Below are 20,001 nucleotides of genomic sequence, written 5' to 3'. Positions count from 1 at the left end.
CATAAAAAAACAAGCCAGAAAAAGACTCTGAGAAACTGGTCACTGAAGGAACCAAACCCAATTTGAAACATCACACACAAGCACCAGAACTCTGCCAGATTCCACTATATAGAAATCAAGCACTGAAGAAAGATAAAACCACAGGATGAAAATTGCCCCAGTGCTCATGAATTCCCCTTCCAGACTCTTCCTTCATCAGGAATACGCAGAGTCCCTGCTGCACACTGCGGGGTCACCAGGAGAGTAGACCTGTCTAGCAAAATTAACAGGCAAGACAAGGAGGAATTCATTAAAGCTGAAGGAAGGAAGGTTTAAATTGGATATTAGGGGGAAGTTCTCTCCAGAGAGAGTGGTGAGGGGCTGGAACAGGCTGCCCAGAGAGGGGGTGGGTGCCCCATCCCTGGGGGTGTTCAAGGCCAGGTTGGATGGGGCCCTGGGCAACCTTGTGTAGCTCCAGGCCTGGAGGTTGGTGTCCCTGCCTGTGGCAAGGGGGTTGGAGCTCTGTGATCCTTGGGGTCCCTTCCAACCCAGACCAGTCTGGGATTCTATGATTCTATGAACAGCAAAAAGAAATAAAAATCTACAGCGTGGAACAGAAGCCATCCAGAAGTGTGAATGACATTAAGCTATTAAAATCACCCAGCTACCACCACATCACTGCTATCCACCCCAGTGCCCAGGAACTAGAAAGGAACCAACGTGATCCCACGGTTACAGAGGAGCTACAGAAGAGACCTAAGGAGCTGTGAACTGGGGAGCTGCATCTCTGCAGCAGAAAAATTGGTATAAACAGGAATTTTAAAAATAAATTAATAAAAAAAGAACCACTGGGCATCAATACTGCTTCTGTAGACAGTGCTGAGCTCCTGCTAAGCTGGGAGGACAGTTGGCAAGGGTCAAGGTACAAGCTGGAAGGGCGAGCAGGCGACACAGCATACCTGCATCTCCAGAGCATCAGACAAGATTCCTCTAGGAACACTCTTACAGCAAGTACCCTCACAACACTCTCATGTGCACAGGATAATCTCATTGATTAACAGCTGATTAGAAGATGGAAAATAAAGGGCAGGAATAGTTCGTTATCACAGTGGGGTCCTGCAGATATCTGCTCCATCCAAGTGAGGCTTGGAGAAAGTAACACACCGAGGGGGCACAGAAGACAACACACACTAAATCAGGGTACCTAAATAAACCATCAGCATTCAGAAAAGCGATGGGGGAGACGCTGAGGGCGCCTCTCCAGCACGCCAGCCCGCGCGCGGTGACAGCCAGCAAGGCAGCGGCTAATTATGAGTCAAGAAACAGAAAATGTGCCGATGCATAAAGCTGTGGGCACAGCACTGTGCCCAGTCCTGGCGTGCCCAACTGGAATGGGACTGCAGGGATACCCCAGGAGGACAGGATGCAAAGGAGGATGACCCAGCGGGACAATCGCCTGCGGTGCACCGGGGGTTCCTGGCATGTGGGGCGGCTGGCTGCTGCTTCCCAGACCCCAGAAATATACCCCTAAAATAAACCCCACAAGCAAGGAAGGGAAAGCAAATATTTTTCATGCTGCTATTTACCTAAATAAATTCCAGACGCTGCAATTATCCAAATCATTGCCCAGGGGGTGGGTAATGCTGGGCTACTGACAATCCACAGCACCATGCACTGAGAACCCCTATCACGTCCTGGGGACGAGATACGAGCAGCCCCGAAGGGTGGGCACAGCACTGTGAGGCAGAGGTGAGACACAAACAGCTGGATGCTGTACTTGCCAGAGCGGAAAATCAAGCTCTTATTAGTAAATCCTAGAATGGTCTGGGTTGGAAGGGACCCCAAGGATCACAGAGCTCCAACCCCCTGCCACAGGCAGGGAAACCAACCTCCAGGCCTGGAGCTACACAAGGTTGCCCAGGGCCCCATCCAACCTGGCCTTGAACACCCCCAGGGATGGGGCATCCCCCCCCTCTCTGGGCAGCCTGTTCCAGCCCCTCACCACTCTCTCTGTAAAAAACTTTCCCCTAATACCTAATTTAACCCTTCCTTCCTTTAGCTTTAATACATCCCCCTTGTCCTGCCAGTCTCTGCCCTTTGATTCTGATTCCCCTCCTGTTTCTCTGCTCCCTTCAGGGACTGGAAGGCTGCAATGAGGTCCCCCCACAGCCTTCTCTTCCCCAGGCTGAACCAGCCCAGCTCCCTCAGCCTCTCTCCGTAGGGGAGCTGCTCCAGCCCTCTGATCATCTCCATGGCTCCTCTGACCCCTCTCCAACAGCCCCACATCTCTCTTGTACTGGGGCCCCAGCTCTGGACACAGGACTCCAGCTGGGGCCTCATGAGGGCAGAGCAGAGAGGGACAATCCCCTCCCTGTCCCTGCTGGCCATCTATCCTGTATCCTGGAGGGATATTTTGTATTCATCTATCTTAAATCATCTATCCTGCACCTGGAGGGACACAGGACACAGGTGTAAGACAGAACCTGCCCTGCAGACAAGGCTGCAGGCTCAGAAGAAACCAGGAAGAAGTTTGTGGTGCTGGTTTTGTCTTCTAACACATGTACTTGTTCGCTACTCAACATCTGGTGGTGGAGGAATGGGAACCAAAGCTGCTGCTGCTTTCAGCACCTCACCTAAAAAGGCATCCCCTGTACGGGAGAGGGCAGAAAAACATCTAGGGAGGGTGGGAGAAACCAGGAGGCTCAACCCGAGGCAGCACAGAACCAGAGATCTTGTGCACAGGGACCGAGCTGGAAACCAGGGCCTAGAGCAACATTTCCTCTGCCTTAAATATTGAGACAGGACAAACCAGCAATGCAGAAAGTTGAAGGTAAACACTGGAGGATGGTTTCATAGAGGTGGTCAGAAGGGGAAAGGCAGTTCTGATCCAACATCTCACCCTCCTCATGCAGAATTATTAACGGTGCTCACACCAACACCAGAAAATGAGCCAGGGTGTTCGCTGGGTCTCCTGACTCTTCAAGTCAGCTTTGGGTCAGGTTTGGAACTCTTAAAGCACCTCTGGAAAGAACAGTCCCAAATTCTTTGGGTTCACAGGTCGCTGCAAAAACCTTCTGAGAAAATTCAAACAAAAATAATATGGGCAAAAAGTTTCCAAGTTGCAAAGTCTGCCCAAAACGTGCTCCTGCACTCTGCTTCTGAACAAATCCCCACTGCTCTTCTGGGTTTGTGGGATCATTAAAATAGCTGAGCTGGGAACAACATTTATGTTGTTGGTTTTGCTAAGACAGAGGACCTTCTGGGACTGAACAGTGGGGATGTTTACGGGGCAAAAAAGGCTTTTTGTGAATAAAAAGGAGTCAACTGTTGATATGCAAAAGCGACCAAATGGTTATTAATATAGCAAGCTATTACAATGGGATCAAACTTGAAATATTAAAACAAAACCCCAACTCCCTGGTAGAAAATAAACTAAAATGTATTATTCCTGAGTATTTCTAAACAGAAACAGGTATTAATGGAATATATTCATAGAATCACAGACTGGTCTGAGTTGGAAGGGACCCCAAGGATCACAGAGCTCCAACCCCCTGCCACAGGCAGGGACACCAACCTCCAGGCCTGGAGCTACACAAGGTTGCCCCATCCAACCTGGCCTTGAACACCCCCAGGGACGGGGCATCCACCCCCTCTCTGGGCAGCCTGTTCCAGCCCCTCACCACTCTCCCTGTAAAAATCTTCCCCCTAATACCTCATCTCACCCTTCCCTCCTCCAGCTTCACTCCATCCCCCTTGTCCTGCCATTATCTACCCTTTGAACAAGCTGATTCCCCTCCTGTTCCTCTGCTCCCGTCAGGCACTGGAAGGCTGCAATGAGGTCCCCCCACAGCCTTCTCTTCTCCAGGCTGAACCAGCCCAGCTCCCTCAGCCTCTCTCCGTAGGGGAGCTGCTCCAGCCCCCTGATCATCTCCGTGGCTCCTCTGACCCCTCTCCAACAGCCCCACATCTCTCTTGTACTGGGGCCCCAGCTCTGGACACAGGACTCCAGCTGGGGCCACCCAAGGGCAGAGCAGAGAGGGACAATCACCTTGTACAACATCCTTACACAACAAGTACAATACTCCTTGTGCTTGCTGTGTAAGGGCTCTCTTGCCACAGAGAGAGTTAAGGTGGAGGGACGCTGTGTTTTGGAAACAACGTTGGCCAAACACTTGAAAATTTACATAAATCCAGAGGAGACAGACAATTTTTTTTGCTATTTTTGGGTGGGAGGAAGGAAGAGGCTTGAAAAATGTAAATATTCTAATGCCATTTTTCCTCCAGAATGGTATTTTGCTCGTGGTAATAGTCTCTGAACAGAACGAAATCCTTCTGTCCTGCCGAGTCCGAAGGGAGAGCTGAAGGACAGGAATTAGGTACCATTTTACTGACTCCAGTCAAAGCTACTTGTGGGGAAATTTAACCACAAGCCCAAATCCCTGTAGGACTGGTCCCTAAATGAATTCCTAAGCAGAACAAAAATTAAAGGATTGAAGATTTAAAAAAAAAAACAAAAAAATCCACCCCAAACCACACATCCTATGAGGAAAAGTCAAGATACAAATGGAAAATTCCTCCCTGGCTCCATGGATGTTAATTACCTACCTTATGCTAGGAGCTGAATATCATAAATTTCTACATATATATTTAATTAGGTTAATTTGTAAAACGTAGACATATGTCTGCTTGAAGTAGACAGGAACATTTCATTTTATACATTTTAAATATCACGTAATGAAGGACGATGACAAACACTGTTTGTGTGGAGTAGGAAGGGCAAAGAGCTCCCGGTGAAAGAGGAAAGCACAAACATTTATGCATCACACAAACACATCCACAAGGTGGATGCTATCTTCTCCATGTTAGCAGGAACCTGGAGCAAATGGAGCATTCTCAGCAAATCTCTTTTTTACCAGCTAAACCCAATTTAGACCGAGGCGTTGGATTTCAGGAAAAGGGTCCCTTCTTTTGCTTCAATTTTCATGTAAGGTTGGAAAAGACCTCTCAGGTCATCAAGTCCAACCACCAAGCCAACGCCACCATGTCTATGAAGCCATGTTCCCAAGTGCCACATCTACACATGGGTGGTTTTTCTCACTGATGGACAGCACTGCTACTTCCAGTGAGGATGCTCCAGAGGACTCACTCCTACAACACCCCTCCAACATCTGCCAGCCTCTTCTGGGAGCTGGAATTGCATCGCTGCTCTCAGCCCATGTGTGAACAACTTGGACCCTGCAAACCTGCTCCAGATGTGTTCTGCCTCCACCTCACACCATTAGTTGGATGTATTTACATTGTTTTATTTCTCACCCAGCGTCCTGCCTGGCTTACAGCAGCTCCAAGGCTGTGTCTCTGGCAGTGTCCTAACAAACCCCAGTAAGGAGAAACATTCTAACTGCTGTTACCATCAACCAGCCACATCTGTAGACCTCTAAAAGACAGGTAAGAAGGTAAAACCATCCCTTCTCTGAATTAATACGCAGCATGCCCTGGTGGTATGAACCATGACCAGACAGCCAAAGCCACATGCCCAAAGCAGTCTACACATGACAATCAAATGCACCAGAGACAGTCTTCCTGATGTTATTAATCCCTTCACTGCAAAGCCCATCTCCAGCCCTGCCTGCCCACACTGGTCCCACCAGCACCCATCCCGGCAGCCCCAGCAGGACTGCCCAGTGCTGGGTCTCACTGCATCCCTCTGTGTCGCTGCCACCAGCATCCCCCTTGAGCACCTCCAGGGCCCAACATGAGCTCATGTTGATGGCATCACACAACTGCCAAGAGAAATCCTGCTGATTCCCACAGGACTTTCCACATCTCCTTTGCAACCAGCCTGATCCAAACCCAGGTGTGTCTCACTACACGGGTTTCAAAAATACATATGGAAGTTCAAAAAGGTCTTCTCCTTCCAGCAAATAATTACTCCATGTCCTTACAGCCATCCCTTCCCACCCTCAACGTTACAAATATCACAAATGCCGGTAAAAGCTCAGGGTTTGCAGCCCAGACTGAAAGGCACTGGCCCTCAAGTGACAGATTTACAGCCAGAAAGCAGTAGCTGTTCTTGGGTTTCAAGCTACAAACCCACCAGGGCCGTTCACACGCTGCTCCCTGGGATGTTCCCAGCTCAGTTTCCAAACTAACGCAAGAAATGGAACAAATCTGAAATTTCATTCTCCCCTCATGCAGCCAAGCAATTAAAAGAGTAATAAATGAAAAAAAAACCTTCACCAAAATACAGCCAGCTCTATTTCACACGTGCACCCCAAAGGCCCCACAGCACCCCGAGCCCTGGCTGAAGATCACATCCACATTCTGCTTCCAAAATGGTCAACCCACGTCGCTCTGTGTTTTCCTCCAGTTTGCCCTCCTGGCTCTCCCACACCAGGCTTTGGCTGTAGAGTTTTGAAAACTGAGGTTTAATGCTTCTAAAAATAGGTCGAAAGCAATTAAATGCTCGTACTAAAATTGTTCTCAGCATACTGGAAGCAGAACCTAAATGACGGGCCTTCAACGCAAGCACACCCAACTTCTGAAAACTCACTTCTGCTGCTATTTTTGGGCAGGAAAGGATACCTACACCCACTCAGAGCGAAAAACTAACTTTCAAAAAAATTCCTTGCTGCCTGAGTGCATTTAGTAAAATGAAATCACAACGAGAATTAAAAGCTGAACCCCCTGGGAACAACACAGCAGTGCCAGCGGGGCACCAGCACCGGGATGTGACCGTGTCTGGCCCATCGTGGCTGCTGAGCAAGAGCTGCTGATGGACAGGTCTGACAAACTTGTTCTCATGTCTGTTCCCACTTCTCTTACTGGCTGAGATATTGAATCTTCCAGGTGTCTCCCCCCCCCTTATCTCTAAACCAGCACGGAGGGTACCAACAGCTGCGCTGAGCTGCATCCCACACTCACTGGAGCTCTGCTCCCTGCCCATTGAGGAGCCCAGACTCAGACACATCCATACACACAAACGTGCACATGTACTGATGCCTCACATACATAACAGACTCCTTGGTGTCTCTGGCAGCCCCCAGACTCTGCTCCACACTCCAACATTGACATTTCCCTGTGTCAGCCCATTACCAGCAGAGGCAAAACCTCCAGTCATCTGTTTTCCACCTCCAGCATTATTTTTCACATCACACCAGCCCCATACAGCTGCACAACGAGCAGGAGTGCTGACCTGACAAGCGAGGAAGGCCTTGCCTATATAATGAAATCTCTGCTCTACAGGACACTAACCAAATGAAGAGTGCCTTGGCAGCACAGCCCCACCAACCCCAACTTCCATCACCTGGCAGGACCATGAAATTCTGCCCTTACCTCGTCCAAGTGACCTGCCCTGACCCAGGCCCATCCACATCCACAGAGGCATAAGCATGGGAATTCAGCTGGTTCAGCCTCCCCAGGGAGGCACAATGTGCCCTGTGCCCCCCAATAGCACCCCTACTCCCTCAGGCACCTAACACAGCATCCCAGCCAGAGCAAAGGCTTCCAGCAAGCTGGCACGAGCCCTGGCAGACCCGTCAGTGAAACTGTGCTACGTGCCAACCAACTGCACACAGAACCTGTTCTCCATGAGCACAGGGGTGGCCAAAGTGGGGGCACAGAGTCTAATCTGCTAATAGCAGTTCTACACAACTCGCACCCCAATGCTGCATCCTTCCCCCAGTGCACCTCTCTGCACCAGAACTTCTCTGCAGTTGTGCTTCCAAAGCGTGCAGAGGACTTGGCTCTACTCAACCTCCTTTCTTCTGCCACATCTTACACTGCTGCAGTTGGGAGCAACAGACACTGAAGTGAGTAAAACCCAAGTAGCTCAGAGAAGGCATCACACCACTTGCCCAGCACCTCCACACACATTTACACACTCAAACTGCATAGAAATCTGCATACTCACATTTGGCACACAGATCCCACATCACAGGGATCAACCTCTACCTATCATGGTATTTGACCAGCAAATGCACATTGCAGAGGCCAGCAAAGCAGTTTCTGCCCGGGAAGAGCCAAGACATCCAAGATCAGCTGAAAGGAAGACCAATGCTCATCATCCACTACCACAGTCCCACCACCACCAACGAGCACACTCAATGGGAGACAGCAAGTCAGCCCCAGGACTGGGAGAGGATGGATACGAGGTCTAAATATCCCACACCGACCAAGATAAAGCAACCCTGCCTTTATGGACACCCTGCCCCAGCAGAAGGCTCAGCAGCTTTGGGACCTCCAGCATGCGTGTGTCTTGGGAAGGGATCCGCTCCACGGGTAGGGCACGTCCTTCAGCCCTTCCCTTCTCTTGAAGAAGACACAAGAAGGAAGCAGTGCCTCCTACAGCCCATGGCTCACCTGAACATGCAGTAGCTAGGGCACATCTCAGCTTCCCCGAGACCAGATGGGGACAGGAGACACCACACTCTGCTCCATCCAGACCCCAAGCCCACCACAGCCAGAGGCTTCACATAGAACATACTGTTGCTGAAGCCACCCATCAACTCAATCCACTGCTTATTATTTACAGTTATTACATTTGGGTTCCTCTTGATTATATCCCCAAGGGAAAAGCTCTCCCTCTATCCAACACATGCTACATATTACAACACAGATTATATGATGTGCTCTATGTATTAATTTCTCTCCACTCCCTTTCTGCTACAACTTCACCCCACTCCTGCTGTGGCCAGAGCTAACCAAGGTCACAGGAGCCACGTGTGGTGCCTCTCCCACACCAGACCCCCAGCCAACCCCTCCACCACCCATCACGTGCCACTGCCTTCCCGGGTCCCTCTTCCCACTCCAGGTGCCATGGCTTAAAAACTGAGCTCTCAAACTGATGAGGCAGAGCTCCTGTGACATGTCACACCGGAGCCATGTGCCACTGATGGAAGACACAGCGCAAATGGTTATTTTTCATATAGGATCCAGGGTAAACAGCATCATTCATTCCTATTCCCTCGCTCCAGACAAATCAATGATTGTTAATGCAAAGTCAACACGTCCAGATGTAGTTTGCATACTAGTTAACCACTAAATTGGCATCACATAGTACAAAATAATCAAGAGACATTCAAGAAACCAAACAAAAGCAAAAAGGAGGCAGATGACTAGCAATTAATCCATAAAAGACCTTTAAAAATTAGCAACTTCTTCCCCAGAAGACTCAGTATGGCCAAACGGAATCCATAACCGTGGAAGTCTAAATATACGTAACACTAGATGCTCAGAAATTCAGAAAGGACAAGAAATAAATCTCTCATGGTGCCTTTTACTCTTGTCCCTTACCAAAAAGCAGCCACAGCCTCCAGCCACGCTCACGGTCCCTGCCCAGACCCTCCTCCCCTTTCTTGGTCCCCACTTCGCACAGTCCCTGCAGACAGCACCTCTGGCTGGAGCTGTGTCCGTGGGCTGCTCCCCACACCGGCAGGACTGGCCCTGTCCATCCTAGAGCACCCAGCACCACCAGCACACCAGTAACCACTGACAGGGAGCTGAGTGGGAACTGGAGTGACTCGCAGCACCCAGTACAGTACCAGCAGGTTGGGGTGGGATCCAGCAAACCTTCTGCACGTGCAACACACCTCAGGCACGCATGGAGCCACACAGAAGCTCCCTGGGCTGGGGACCACACTTGGGTAACATCAGCACCATGTTACCCAAATCTGACTGATGCCTGAGATGCTGCAGCTGAGACCATCAGCAGCTCAACCCTCAATGCCAAGGACCCTGAGAGGTGCAAGTGCCAGCACCGCTCACCCATCCAGAGCCAGCGAGGACCCATGGGGAGCGGTGCTGTAGGGGAGCCGTGCCGGGGGGAAGCCATGCCTGGGGCAGCCGTGCCAGGGGGTGCCGTGCCATGGGGGAGCTGTGCCAGGCGTGGAGCTGTGCCATGGGGGGAGCTGTGCCGTGGGGAGCCATGCCATGGGGGAGCTGTGCCATGGGGAGCCGTGCCATGGGGGAGCCGTGCCATGGGGAGCCGTGCCGTGGGGAGCTGTGCCGTGGGGAGCTGTGCCGTGGGGAGCTGTGCCATGGGGGAGCCGTGCTATGGGGGGAGCCGTGCCATGGGGAGCTGTGCCATGGGGGAGCCGTGCCGTGGGGGAGCCGTGCTGTGGGGGAGCTGTGCCATGGGGAGCCGTGCCATGGGGGAGCCGTGCCATGGGGGAGCCGTGCAGTGGGGAGCCATACCATGGAGAACCATACCATGGGGGAGCTGTGCCATGGGGAGCCGTGCCATGGGGGAGCCGTGCCATGGGGAGCTGTGCCATGGGGAGCTGTGCAGTGGGGAGCCGTGCAGCCAGGACCAAGGACCAAGCCTGACCACGCTGCAGTGGGAAGGTCTAAATGACCCCTCAGTAGGCGCAGCACCCAAAGAAGGAAGCCCAAATCCTGAATTCACACACAGCCTTATCACCTCCCCCCCAAAAAAACCCAAAAAAACTTAATTAAAAAAAAATTAATCTAATTTTCAGAGCACTAATTCACGTGCACAATTGCAAACTTGACTGTGCATCACCAGGGCCACGTGACTGCACCCATGAACTGAACTCCTCACAGCGTTGCATTATGGCAGTGATATATATTTAAATGATTCCAGAGTTCTGCGAATAGCTCATCAGGTTTTATATGGCGCTTGTGCAAATATTATCCACTACTTTAATAATATTATGTCTGTTTTCATCCCAGGATGAAAATATTTCTATTTTCGTCCTCACTGAGGATAAGGTACTTGAAATTTTTCTTTTTTTAAAAATAAAAATGTATTTCAGCTAGGTCAGAAGGAATCTGTTGGTATTGCTCTGCTGGGCTCCTTTCCTCCCCATCCCCCTTCCAGGCTGCCAACCAGCAATTTTTTAAAATGATAAATATTGATCAACTTTCCAGGGGAAAGGAAAAAAAAAAAAAAAAAGAAAAAGAAAAAAAAAAGGAAAAAAAAGAAAAAAAAGGAAAAGAAGAAAAAGAGAAAATGAAAAAAAAAGAGAAAAAAGATTAAAAAAAAATGAAAAAAAGAAAAGAAAAGCAAACCCCAATTACCCTGAAATCAGCCTGCAATGAAAAATTATGAAAATTTTCTTTCCAGAGGGAGAAGGTTTCTCCTGCAAGGACACTGGCACGCAGAGAGGTTAGATTCAGAAACCCATTACAACCTCGAGCGGGGCTTTTCATCACCGGCAGCACGTATAATGGAAGCCGTTGTTTAAAAAGAAACTGATATACAGAGAGTTAAAGCTCGTAAAGGTTGCAGTGCGCACACCTCCAGCATGACAGCATCCCCACAAGTTGCAGCCCAGCACTGTGGCGTTGCATTTTCCTCTCTGCAGAGCAGACGTGCAATTCAAGTGGCCACAGAAAACCCACCTATTCCCCACAACAGCTGAAAACAGGTTAGAGCAGATCCAACCCCGGGGCCTCCCAAGTTCCAATTCCTCTATTTTAGGATGTAAACTTTAAAGACAGAAGGGTGAAATGTTGGTGCTGTGACCCAAAATTGAAGAGATGTGGAATTATTTGTCATTAAAATGCAGCACCCCATCAAAGGCATGTGTGTGTGTGTGTGTCCCCACCCCAAAGCACACCCATGATGCTGGTCCCCCAGCTCTCGGGGTGAGAGTGTGGGGCTGGGCAGAGAAAAAGCAGCATCAAAAGATCCCAGTTTGGGGGAAAAAATAAAAAAATGCATGAAAAACCAAATGAAAAAAATTTAATTAAAAATTTACAGCCCAAGAGTTTCTTTGGGTTCAACAGTGGAGTGAGTGGAAGTTACGGGGAGCAGCTCCAGGAGGGGAATCCTCGGGAGTATAAAAGCATGGAAAAGCCACCAGGTTAAAGCTTCCTGGATGAAGCCAGGAATAAAATATTCTCCAGGATTATTCAATCCAATTTAGAGCATCACGTGTCATTTTTTTTTTTACCCCTGAGTGCCACCCTGCACTAACTGCACCACTGCTGGTCCAGCACCCTGGGACTCATTATCTGCTAAAAAAGGGATTCAGGAAGAGGGTGGGTCCTTTTGGGGGGGGGACTGAGGGGGGAAAAATTCAAAAATAAAAATACAAAGTTGATATTTTAGAGTATTTTCTCCTTATCCTGCTCTGAAATTTTTTTTCCATCGCCCCCCCCCCCTTTAACCCCCCCTTGAGCAACCCAAAACGTGGAATTAATAGAGAGAAGTAGGGTGAAAAACAGCCCCCGACCCCTCAACTCCCCAACCCCCCCTGCCTGATTTCAAGCAAATATCAAGTTACAGCGAAATAAAAATTAAAAAAACCCAAGAAAATAGGAAAAAAAAAAAACAAACCCTAAAACTTTTCAGATTTAAAAATTCATCCTGGATTGAAATTTATTTTCCTTTCCTGCCTTTTCAGCGTTGGCACCTCCACAAACTCACTTCTCAGGTCCAAATTGAAAAATGCCTTTTTCCAAAAAAAAAAAAAAAGAAAAAAAAAGAAAAAAAAAAAGAAAAGAAAAGAAAAATCAAACCAAAAAAAAAAAACAACACAACCAACCCCCACAGCGCCCTGCTGCAGCTGTGAGCCAGCCATCTTGCTATTTTGTCCCCATTTTAGAGAGGAGACTGTGTCAAGGTTGGTAAAACTCAATGTTGACCTAATCTTTCCCTCCCTCTCCCTCCCCCAGTTTTGGGTGGAAAGGCCATGTATTTCTCTTATATTGCTTTTTTCTTTTTTTTTCCCCTTGAAACAATGGCTGTTTCAGTGCTCTTTTGTTATTTATTTTTAAAAAAAGATCAATACCAAGACCCCCAGTATTCAAGGGCAACCCTACAATAATAAACCAGTGTGTGCACAGTCCAGAATTGGCAGGCACCCCTTAAGAGTAAAATAATAAGGGCATCACAGCATTTAAAAATAAAAAAATTAAAAATAAAAAAATTAAGAAGAAATTAAAAAATATAATTTTTCAATTTTTTTTTTTTCATTTTTCTTAAAACTCCAGGAAGGTTTTTATAGGGAGAGTCAAGGAGAAAAAAGGATTTTCAAATTGTGAAAAATATCAGGGCTGAGTCCTTTAAAGGCAGTTTAGTTTTGCTGGTTTTAAAATCATTAAAAAAAAAAAAAAACAAACAAAAAATCAAATCAAAAATCCGTAAATCTGCAATTATTTTTTTCCCAATATTGTTAATTATGCATATTCATAATATCATGGCGGACCTTAGAATAAACCTGTGTTTGAGTTGTGTGATCCTCAGTAATTGGAGTTCTGGGGGGGTTTAAAAAAAGAAGAAGGAAGGGTGGGGGGGGGAACCAAACCAACTATGGAAATTTTTTTTCATTACAAAAGAAATAGGAAATTAAAAGCTGGAAAGTGTGTTTTAATTATGCCAGAAGCCAGCAGAAGAGCCAAGAAATTTAAAAAAAAAACTAAAAAAAAAAATAAAATCAATCTGACATCTTTAATTTCTCTTGTCCTGGTGTTTTCCCCGGGCTGTGTGGGGAACCTCATTGTTTAAGGGCAGTTTTGCATGAAATCCAAAATCACCCAAAAAAAAAAAAAGAAAAAAAAGGGAAAGAAAAAAAAAAAAGGAAAAAAAAAAATTTGGGTGTGTCCAGAGCAAATTTTCTGCACTGGGATTTTCCTGCAAAACTCCTGGGTGGAAACAAATAAGTTTGGGCACTGCAGCAAAAAGGGAAAAAGGGGGAAAAAAAGGGAAAAAGAGAAAGAAAAAAGAAGAGGGGAAAAAAAAAAAAAGCAGCCATCAGTTTTTGGCAGAGCACAGCCAGCAGCACAAGTTGGAATCACAATGAAGTACAATTCCTAATTGCTCCAAAGAGCGATTCTCTCCCACTTTCCCCAAGTCCCCGCAGCCCATCCCGGGTGCCCATCCCAAAGTCGAATCACTTTCCCTGCCCAGCGCTCTGCTGCTCCGCTTCGCCTCCAGATACAGGGGTTTGAGGAGGGGGAGAGGGATGGGGTGTGTGTGTGTGTGTAAGAGGGGGGAAAAAAAACCTGAATTCATTCAAATTCCAGCTTAATTTTCATTTACATCCCAGCCGGGCTTTGCCTCCCAAGGCAGAGGAATGGAATTGGCGGGGGCGAGAAGGGGGCTGAGTGTGTGTGTGTGGAGGGGGGGAGACCCCAGCCCCAGCCCCGCCAGCCCTCAACTTTCTTCAAAAATAAGAAATAGCAGAATATTTCCTTCTTTTTTTTCTTTTTTTTTTTTCCCAATTTTAATTTTCTCCTGTTCTCCCGGTTGGCGGAATAGCCTCCCCTAGGTGGCGTCGTTTTAATGGAAAAAAAAAAAAAAAGGGAAAAAAAAAAAAAACTACCGATCGGGAGGAAAATTAAAGGGGGGGAAAGGGGAAAATAAAGGGGAAAAAAAAATAAAAGAGGAAGAAAAAGCCCCTGGAAGGGGAGCGGGGAGCGGCGAGAGGCTGCTCGGAGGGCCCGCCGGAGAGCGGCGCCGGGCCGGGCCGGGCCGGGGGCGGGCGGGCCGGGGTGCGGGCTCCGGGCCGGGCCGCGGCCGGCGGCTCGTCCCCGCCGACATGGCCGCTGGGCGCCGCTTTGTTTTCCGCCCCGGTCCGAGGGGAGCGGCGGGGCCGCGGCGGTCCGGGGGAGCCGTGCCCCGGCGGCGCCCCCCGCGCACTGCGCCAAAGCGCCGCCGGCGGGGGCTCCGCGACGGGGCGGCTGCGGCTGCCGCCCTCCCTCTCTTCCTCCCCGCTCCCTCCGCCTCCCCCCGGGGGACACGCCGCCCGGCCGCCGCTGTACCTGCGCTCCCGTCGTCGCCGCCGCCGCCGCCGCCGCCGGAGCGGAGCCGTCCGGCCGGTTCATGAGGCTGGGGCGGGAGGCAGGCGAGCCCCGCGCCGCCGGGGCCTGCGATCCGCCGCGCACAATGCCGGCGCCGCCGCCGCCGCCGCTGCCTCCTTCCCGCCCTCCCAGGAGCGGCGAGTGGGGGCGATGCCCCCGCTGCGCGGGTGGGCGGCTCGCCGGGCTGCTGCAGCCCCCCTTCCCCCCGGGGGCATGGGCCGGGGCGGCCGCCGCGGGCACGGGCGCTGCCGCTAGCGGCGCGGCGCGCAGGGCTGGGCGGGCGCCTCCCGCTGCCGAGCCCGCGCCGCCGCCGCCGCCATCACGAGCCGCTCTGGGGGCAGCTCCAGCCGCGGCGCGCTCGCAGCCAGCGGCGGCGGGAGAAAGGGGCTGAGTCTGGCCCGGCGCGGGAGCCGCGCCGCGCCGCCGGCCGGCCCCGCGCTGCCCTCCGCCCCCGCGCGGCCCCGGCCCGGCCCGGCCCCGCGCCGGGCACCGCCGCCGCCCGGCGGGAGCGGGGCCGCTCCGCGCCGTGGGGCCGCCGCCGCGGCGCCCCCCGTGGGGTGGCCCCGCGCGGGCGACGCCGAGAGATGCGGGGGGCGTGGGGGGGTGCGGACCCCGGCCCGCCGCCGGTTCCCGGGAAGCCCGGGCGAAGCGCCGGGGTCGGGCCCCCAGCCTCACCTGCGCGGCCCCGGCCTGGCCTGGAGAGCTCCGGCCCGGGGCAGGGGGCGAACAGGCGCTGGGGCGACAGCGCGGGGGCCGGCAGCGCACCCCGACTCTCCCCCGGCTTCTGGGGAAGGGACGGTCGCGATTTGCGGCCGTGGAAGGCGAAGGGCCCTGGGGCGAAGCGGGACGCGAGGGGAATCGGGGTGCGAGAGCAGCGAGGGACCGGCCGTGGGGCCTGGGCAGCATCGCCCCAGCCTGCGCTCCCCTCCCCCTGCCCCTCGGCCGAAGCACCGCCTGTCTTCAGCCCCGAGCTGCGGGGTGCCTGTGTGTCGTCCCCCCCCCCGAGATGTTGGAGAGCTGGCTAAGCACGATGCAGAATGGGGGGGAAAGTCTTTCCCCAGCCTCATCTGAAACTCATCCCGACACCCATCTCCCTCCGCAAAGAGCTTTTCCTCAGCACGTGCTGGCACACTCCTTGCCACACAGCAAACTTTGCTGGTTTCCTCCCCAAAAAATGAAGGAAGATCCCACAGACAGCACTTTCCTTCCCCTTAACAAAATAACCTGAACTGATGGGTATTTCCCTGCCCTGGGCCGTAGAACCCGCTGTCCCGAGAGCTCCACAAAGCCAATTGGTGGCCAGTCGAGTGCCGGCTTCGTTCTCCTTGCCCAAACCCCCGGTAGCTTCGAAGATCTTGCAGAGCACAGATTTATTTATCTTAATATCTCCCATGCAGATTCCATCCCAAAGCGCTGCGCAGCCACGTAACGTCGTTACCCAGCTAAATAAAAACAAAGGGGCAGGGGAGTTGGTGGAGATGTTGGGCAAGGGAAGATGTTTTCCGACCGAGCTTAGAAGGGACGTGGGGAGTTGAGAGGCAAAAGCCACTCGTGAGGCGCTTTGACCCTCTGTGTTGGGGTGAAGAGAAGCCAGAGGGAACCCCCCATGGACCAGTGGAAGCACATTGGGGGGGTTAAGAATGAAGTGTGAGGAAGGTTTGGGGGGGAATGCTGTTCTGACAGAGCCTGCAGGATGAGAAGGCACGTAGGGAGAACCTCAAGAGCCGTCGGGATACCGGCTCAGTGCCTCCTTCCTGAAGTCCAAGCCTGGAGAGAATACATCCCCACCCCGGTGCGTACCTGGGTCTCTCAGGGCCCATTTGGAGCAACCTCAGGGTGCTGTTACGCACCTTCACCTATGGAGGATCCACCCCCAGTCACAGTGACTTGGCCAAGCGTGCATCACCCCCCCCCTACTGAAAGGCAGAACCCTAACACACCTATAGCCTGCCCCTGGCTCCCATTCCCATTCTAGAGCTCTCCAGGCTTCCTCAACCCAAATCTCTTCTCATCATGGGATGCAGGAATGGAGTGGCAAGCAGGAAACTGCCAGAGACACTGCCAGGTCTTTCTCCCATGTGATGGCCTTGCAGTCCACTTTGGCTGCCCAGCCAACGCAGCTGTCACACTGGGCTGTGTGCTGGGACCCGCAGGAGAGAGGTGCCAGCTCTTGGTCAGACCTTGGAGTCTGAAGCTCTTCTCACGGGGAATCTGGCTGCTGGTTGGCTTGGTGAAACTGTCCCTCTACAACCAGCGCGTGCTGCTGCTGCTGAGCATGGGTTTGGAGCTGTTTGCACATGACAGCATCAAGAGGTGACCCTTCTGCCTAAAAACTGACCGCTGTCCTGTCAGGGGGAGGCTGAATACAGAATTTATACAAGTTGGGATATTACAGCTTAGATAACTTCTGTTGAGCAGGGCTAGGGAATTCCTGAGGGTGTTTTCATCCTGGTGGGATGAGATACTCATCATGTCACTCAGGCTGAAGTCTCATGATGAGGTGGCCTCTCCTGCGTGTTAGGACCGGGCGTTTGGGCCATTGGCAGCATTTGGTAGGCTCTTCTGTCCTCACTGGTGCCTTGCTTTTGTTTTCTCTCTCAGAACTTGCCCATGATCAGTGGGGCCTGAAAACCTACATCCTCACATTCTTAGTGCCCTCAGACCTTCATTGGGTGACAACTTCTGCCCAGCTCGTGCCAGCTGGCAGGTCTTCCCACCACATTTCAAAACTGGCTTTCACAGAATCATTGGGGTTGAAGGGGCCTCTAGAGATCATCCAGCCCAAGCCCCTGCCAAGCAGGTTCACCTGGGGCATGTCACACAGGAACGCATCCAGGTGGAGTTTGAATGTCTCCAGAGATGAAGACTCCACAACCTCTCTGGGTAGCTGGTTCCAGTGCTCTGCCACCCTCACAGGAAAGAGTTTTTTCCTCATGTTGAGGTGGAACTTCCTCTGTGCCAGGTTATGTCCGTTGCCCCTTGTCCTATCACTCAGCAGCAGGTAAAAGAGACATCTTGACACTCACCCTTCAGGTATTTATACACAGTGATCAGGTCTTCTCCCAGGCAGACCCAGGTCACTTCAGGCTTTCCTCATACAAGACGTGCTCCATTCCCTTAGTGATGTTCACAGCCCTTCGTTGGACTATCCCCAGTATTTCCCTGTCTCTCTTGAGTTGGGGAGCCCAGAACTGGACACAATACTCCAGATGAGGCCTCACCAGGGCAGATCTTTACAATAAAGATCAATCTCTTTCCTCTTCTCATTCCCGTTCTGGGCAGGACTCACAGCCCTGCAGAATTCCCAGCCTGGGACCTCAGCATCTATGCAGCACCGGGCTTGTCACAGGTGACTTGGTGGCTTTCCCACTTGTAAACTGGGGCAACAGCAATGCTTCCCCATTGCCAAGGGAGCTCTGTAGTCACAGCAGACTGGGAATCTCATCCTGGTAGGAACCAGGGGAAGGTTCCTGGTGGGAGCTCTCTCCCACGTGCCAGAGGAGGTCGGGGCCCAGGTGCAATAAACCAGTGTGGTAATATGATTGAAGATTGCCACAGTGCACATACGTACAAGGGCTGGTTCTGCAAGCTCCATCATCCTTTGGTGTGCTGCTTTCACATCTCTCCCCCTATTGTGGTTTTAAGTCAGGCAGCACAAACGGCTTCTGTTCTGCATGAGTGTCGCAGCCCACAGGGCATCTCGCACGAGGTGATGGAGCACCCTGGAACTTCACGTGCTGCAGGGTAGACTTCTGCTTGAGCTGTGGTGTTTAGGCAGTTGGGTGAATGAGTCGGGGGGAGATGCTGTGCTGGACTGCATGGCCAACTCTGTTTTGCAGCAGTGCAGCTGGGGATGAAGCCATGACACTGGAGGCAAAGCCCGGCAGGTGAGGAGGATTCTGCATAAGGCACTGAGCACTACTGAGCACACGGCCCTGGAAAGGATCCTCCAGCAAGGTTCCTGTCACAGGTGACTTGGTGGCTTTCCCACCTGTAAACTGAGGCAACAGCAATGCTTCCCCATTGCCAAGGAAGCTCTGTAGTCACAGCAGACTGGGAATCTCATCCTGGTAGGAGCCAGGGGAGGGTTCCCGGTGGGAGCCCTCTCTCACCAGGATGAGGTTCCTCACTGGAGGATCCTTCCCAGGGCCCTGTGCTCAGTAGTTCAGAGGGGGAAGCTATCGATAGCCGTCTGCTCAAGTACAACTAGAGCACATGATCCTCTTGATGCCACCACAGCTCTCACACATCTGTGCCAAAGGTTGTCCTGAGGGGACGCAGGGGATCCCTCTGTTTCAGTGCCCACTGCAAAGTCTGAGCTCTATGTCTGAGCCACTCAAGTCGAGCCGGGCGCTGGGGTGAAATGCCGAGTGCTCCTCGTGCGCCGCCATAAATAAGGCAGAGTCGGCAAACCACAATGGGGAACTGGCACACGGTCTATTTATAATCATCACTATCTGCAAAGATATTTGTGAGACCAGGAAAGAGAAATATAAAATCCCCACTTCACCCCTCCTGACCCCGGCGCTGTCTGTTCGCCTGACTCCGAGGCGTTAAAGCTCATCAGAAATGTTTGCCCACGGTTATACAAAAGGAAGCGCTGGATTGTGTTTGTCCCTGTCAGCACTGATCGGCTCCTTCCTTTCCTAGCTGTGATCCTTCACAGAATCACAAGGTTGGAAAAGACTTTTAAGATCATCAAGTCCAACCATTCCCATCCTAAGCTAAACCAGATCCCTGAGCACCTCATCTGCCCTTTTTTTAAACACACCCAGGGAAGGTGACTCAGCCCCTCCCTGGGCAGCCTGTGCCACAGCCCCACAACTCTGCCAGGGAAGAACTTTCCCCTCTCATCTGCTCTGACCCTGCCCTGGGGCAGCTTGAGCCCATTGCCCCTTGTCCCATCTCCTGTCCCCTGGCTGAAGAGACCATCGCCCACATCTCTGCACCCTCCTGGCAGGTCAGGGGAGGTGGGGAGAAGGTCTCCCCTCAGCCTCCTCTTCTCCAGGCTGAACACCCCCAGCTCCCTCAGCTGCTCCTCAGAGGATTTGCCCTCCAGCCCCTTCCCCAGCCTGGTTGCCCTTCTCTGGACTCACTCCAGGACCTCAATGTCCTTCTTATGGTGAGGAGCCCAGAACTGGACCCAGCACTTGAGGTGCAGCCTCACCAGTGCTGAGTACAGGGGCACCTGTCGTCGCCTCCTTTGCTGGCACCACGTGCTGTTGGTGCCCGCAGGTCCCTCTGAAGGGTCTGTAG

At 51.8% G+C, this 20,001-nt stretch overlaps 1 protein-coding gene across 1 annotated transcript in view; it reads right to left on the bottom strand.

Moving 5' to 3' along the window:
• Positions 1 to 14,769, bottom strand: part of ZNF618 (zinc finger protein 618) — a gene marked incomplete at both ends in the record, with an annotated part of 156,213 nt that extends 141,444 nt beyond the window's left edge. The window contains 1 exon segment of the mRNA XM_084272315.1: positions 14,707 to 14,769. Coding sequence (XP_084128441.1) covers positions 14,707 to 14,769 — 63 coding nt within the window.
• Between the last annotated feature and the right edge of the window lie 5,232 nt (positions 14,770 to 20,001).

The sequence above is a fragment of the Gallinula chloropus genome, assembly GCF_964237585.1.
Source record: "Gallinula chloropus genome assembly, chromosome: 18".
NCBI lineage: Eukaryota > Metazoa > Chordata > Aves > Gruiformes > Rallidae > Gallinula > Gallinula chloropus.
Note: the sequence above shows the minus strand (reverse complement) of the source record. Positions and strands in the feature narration are given on the sequence as shown.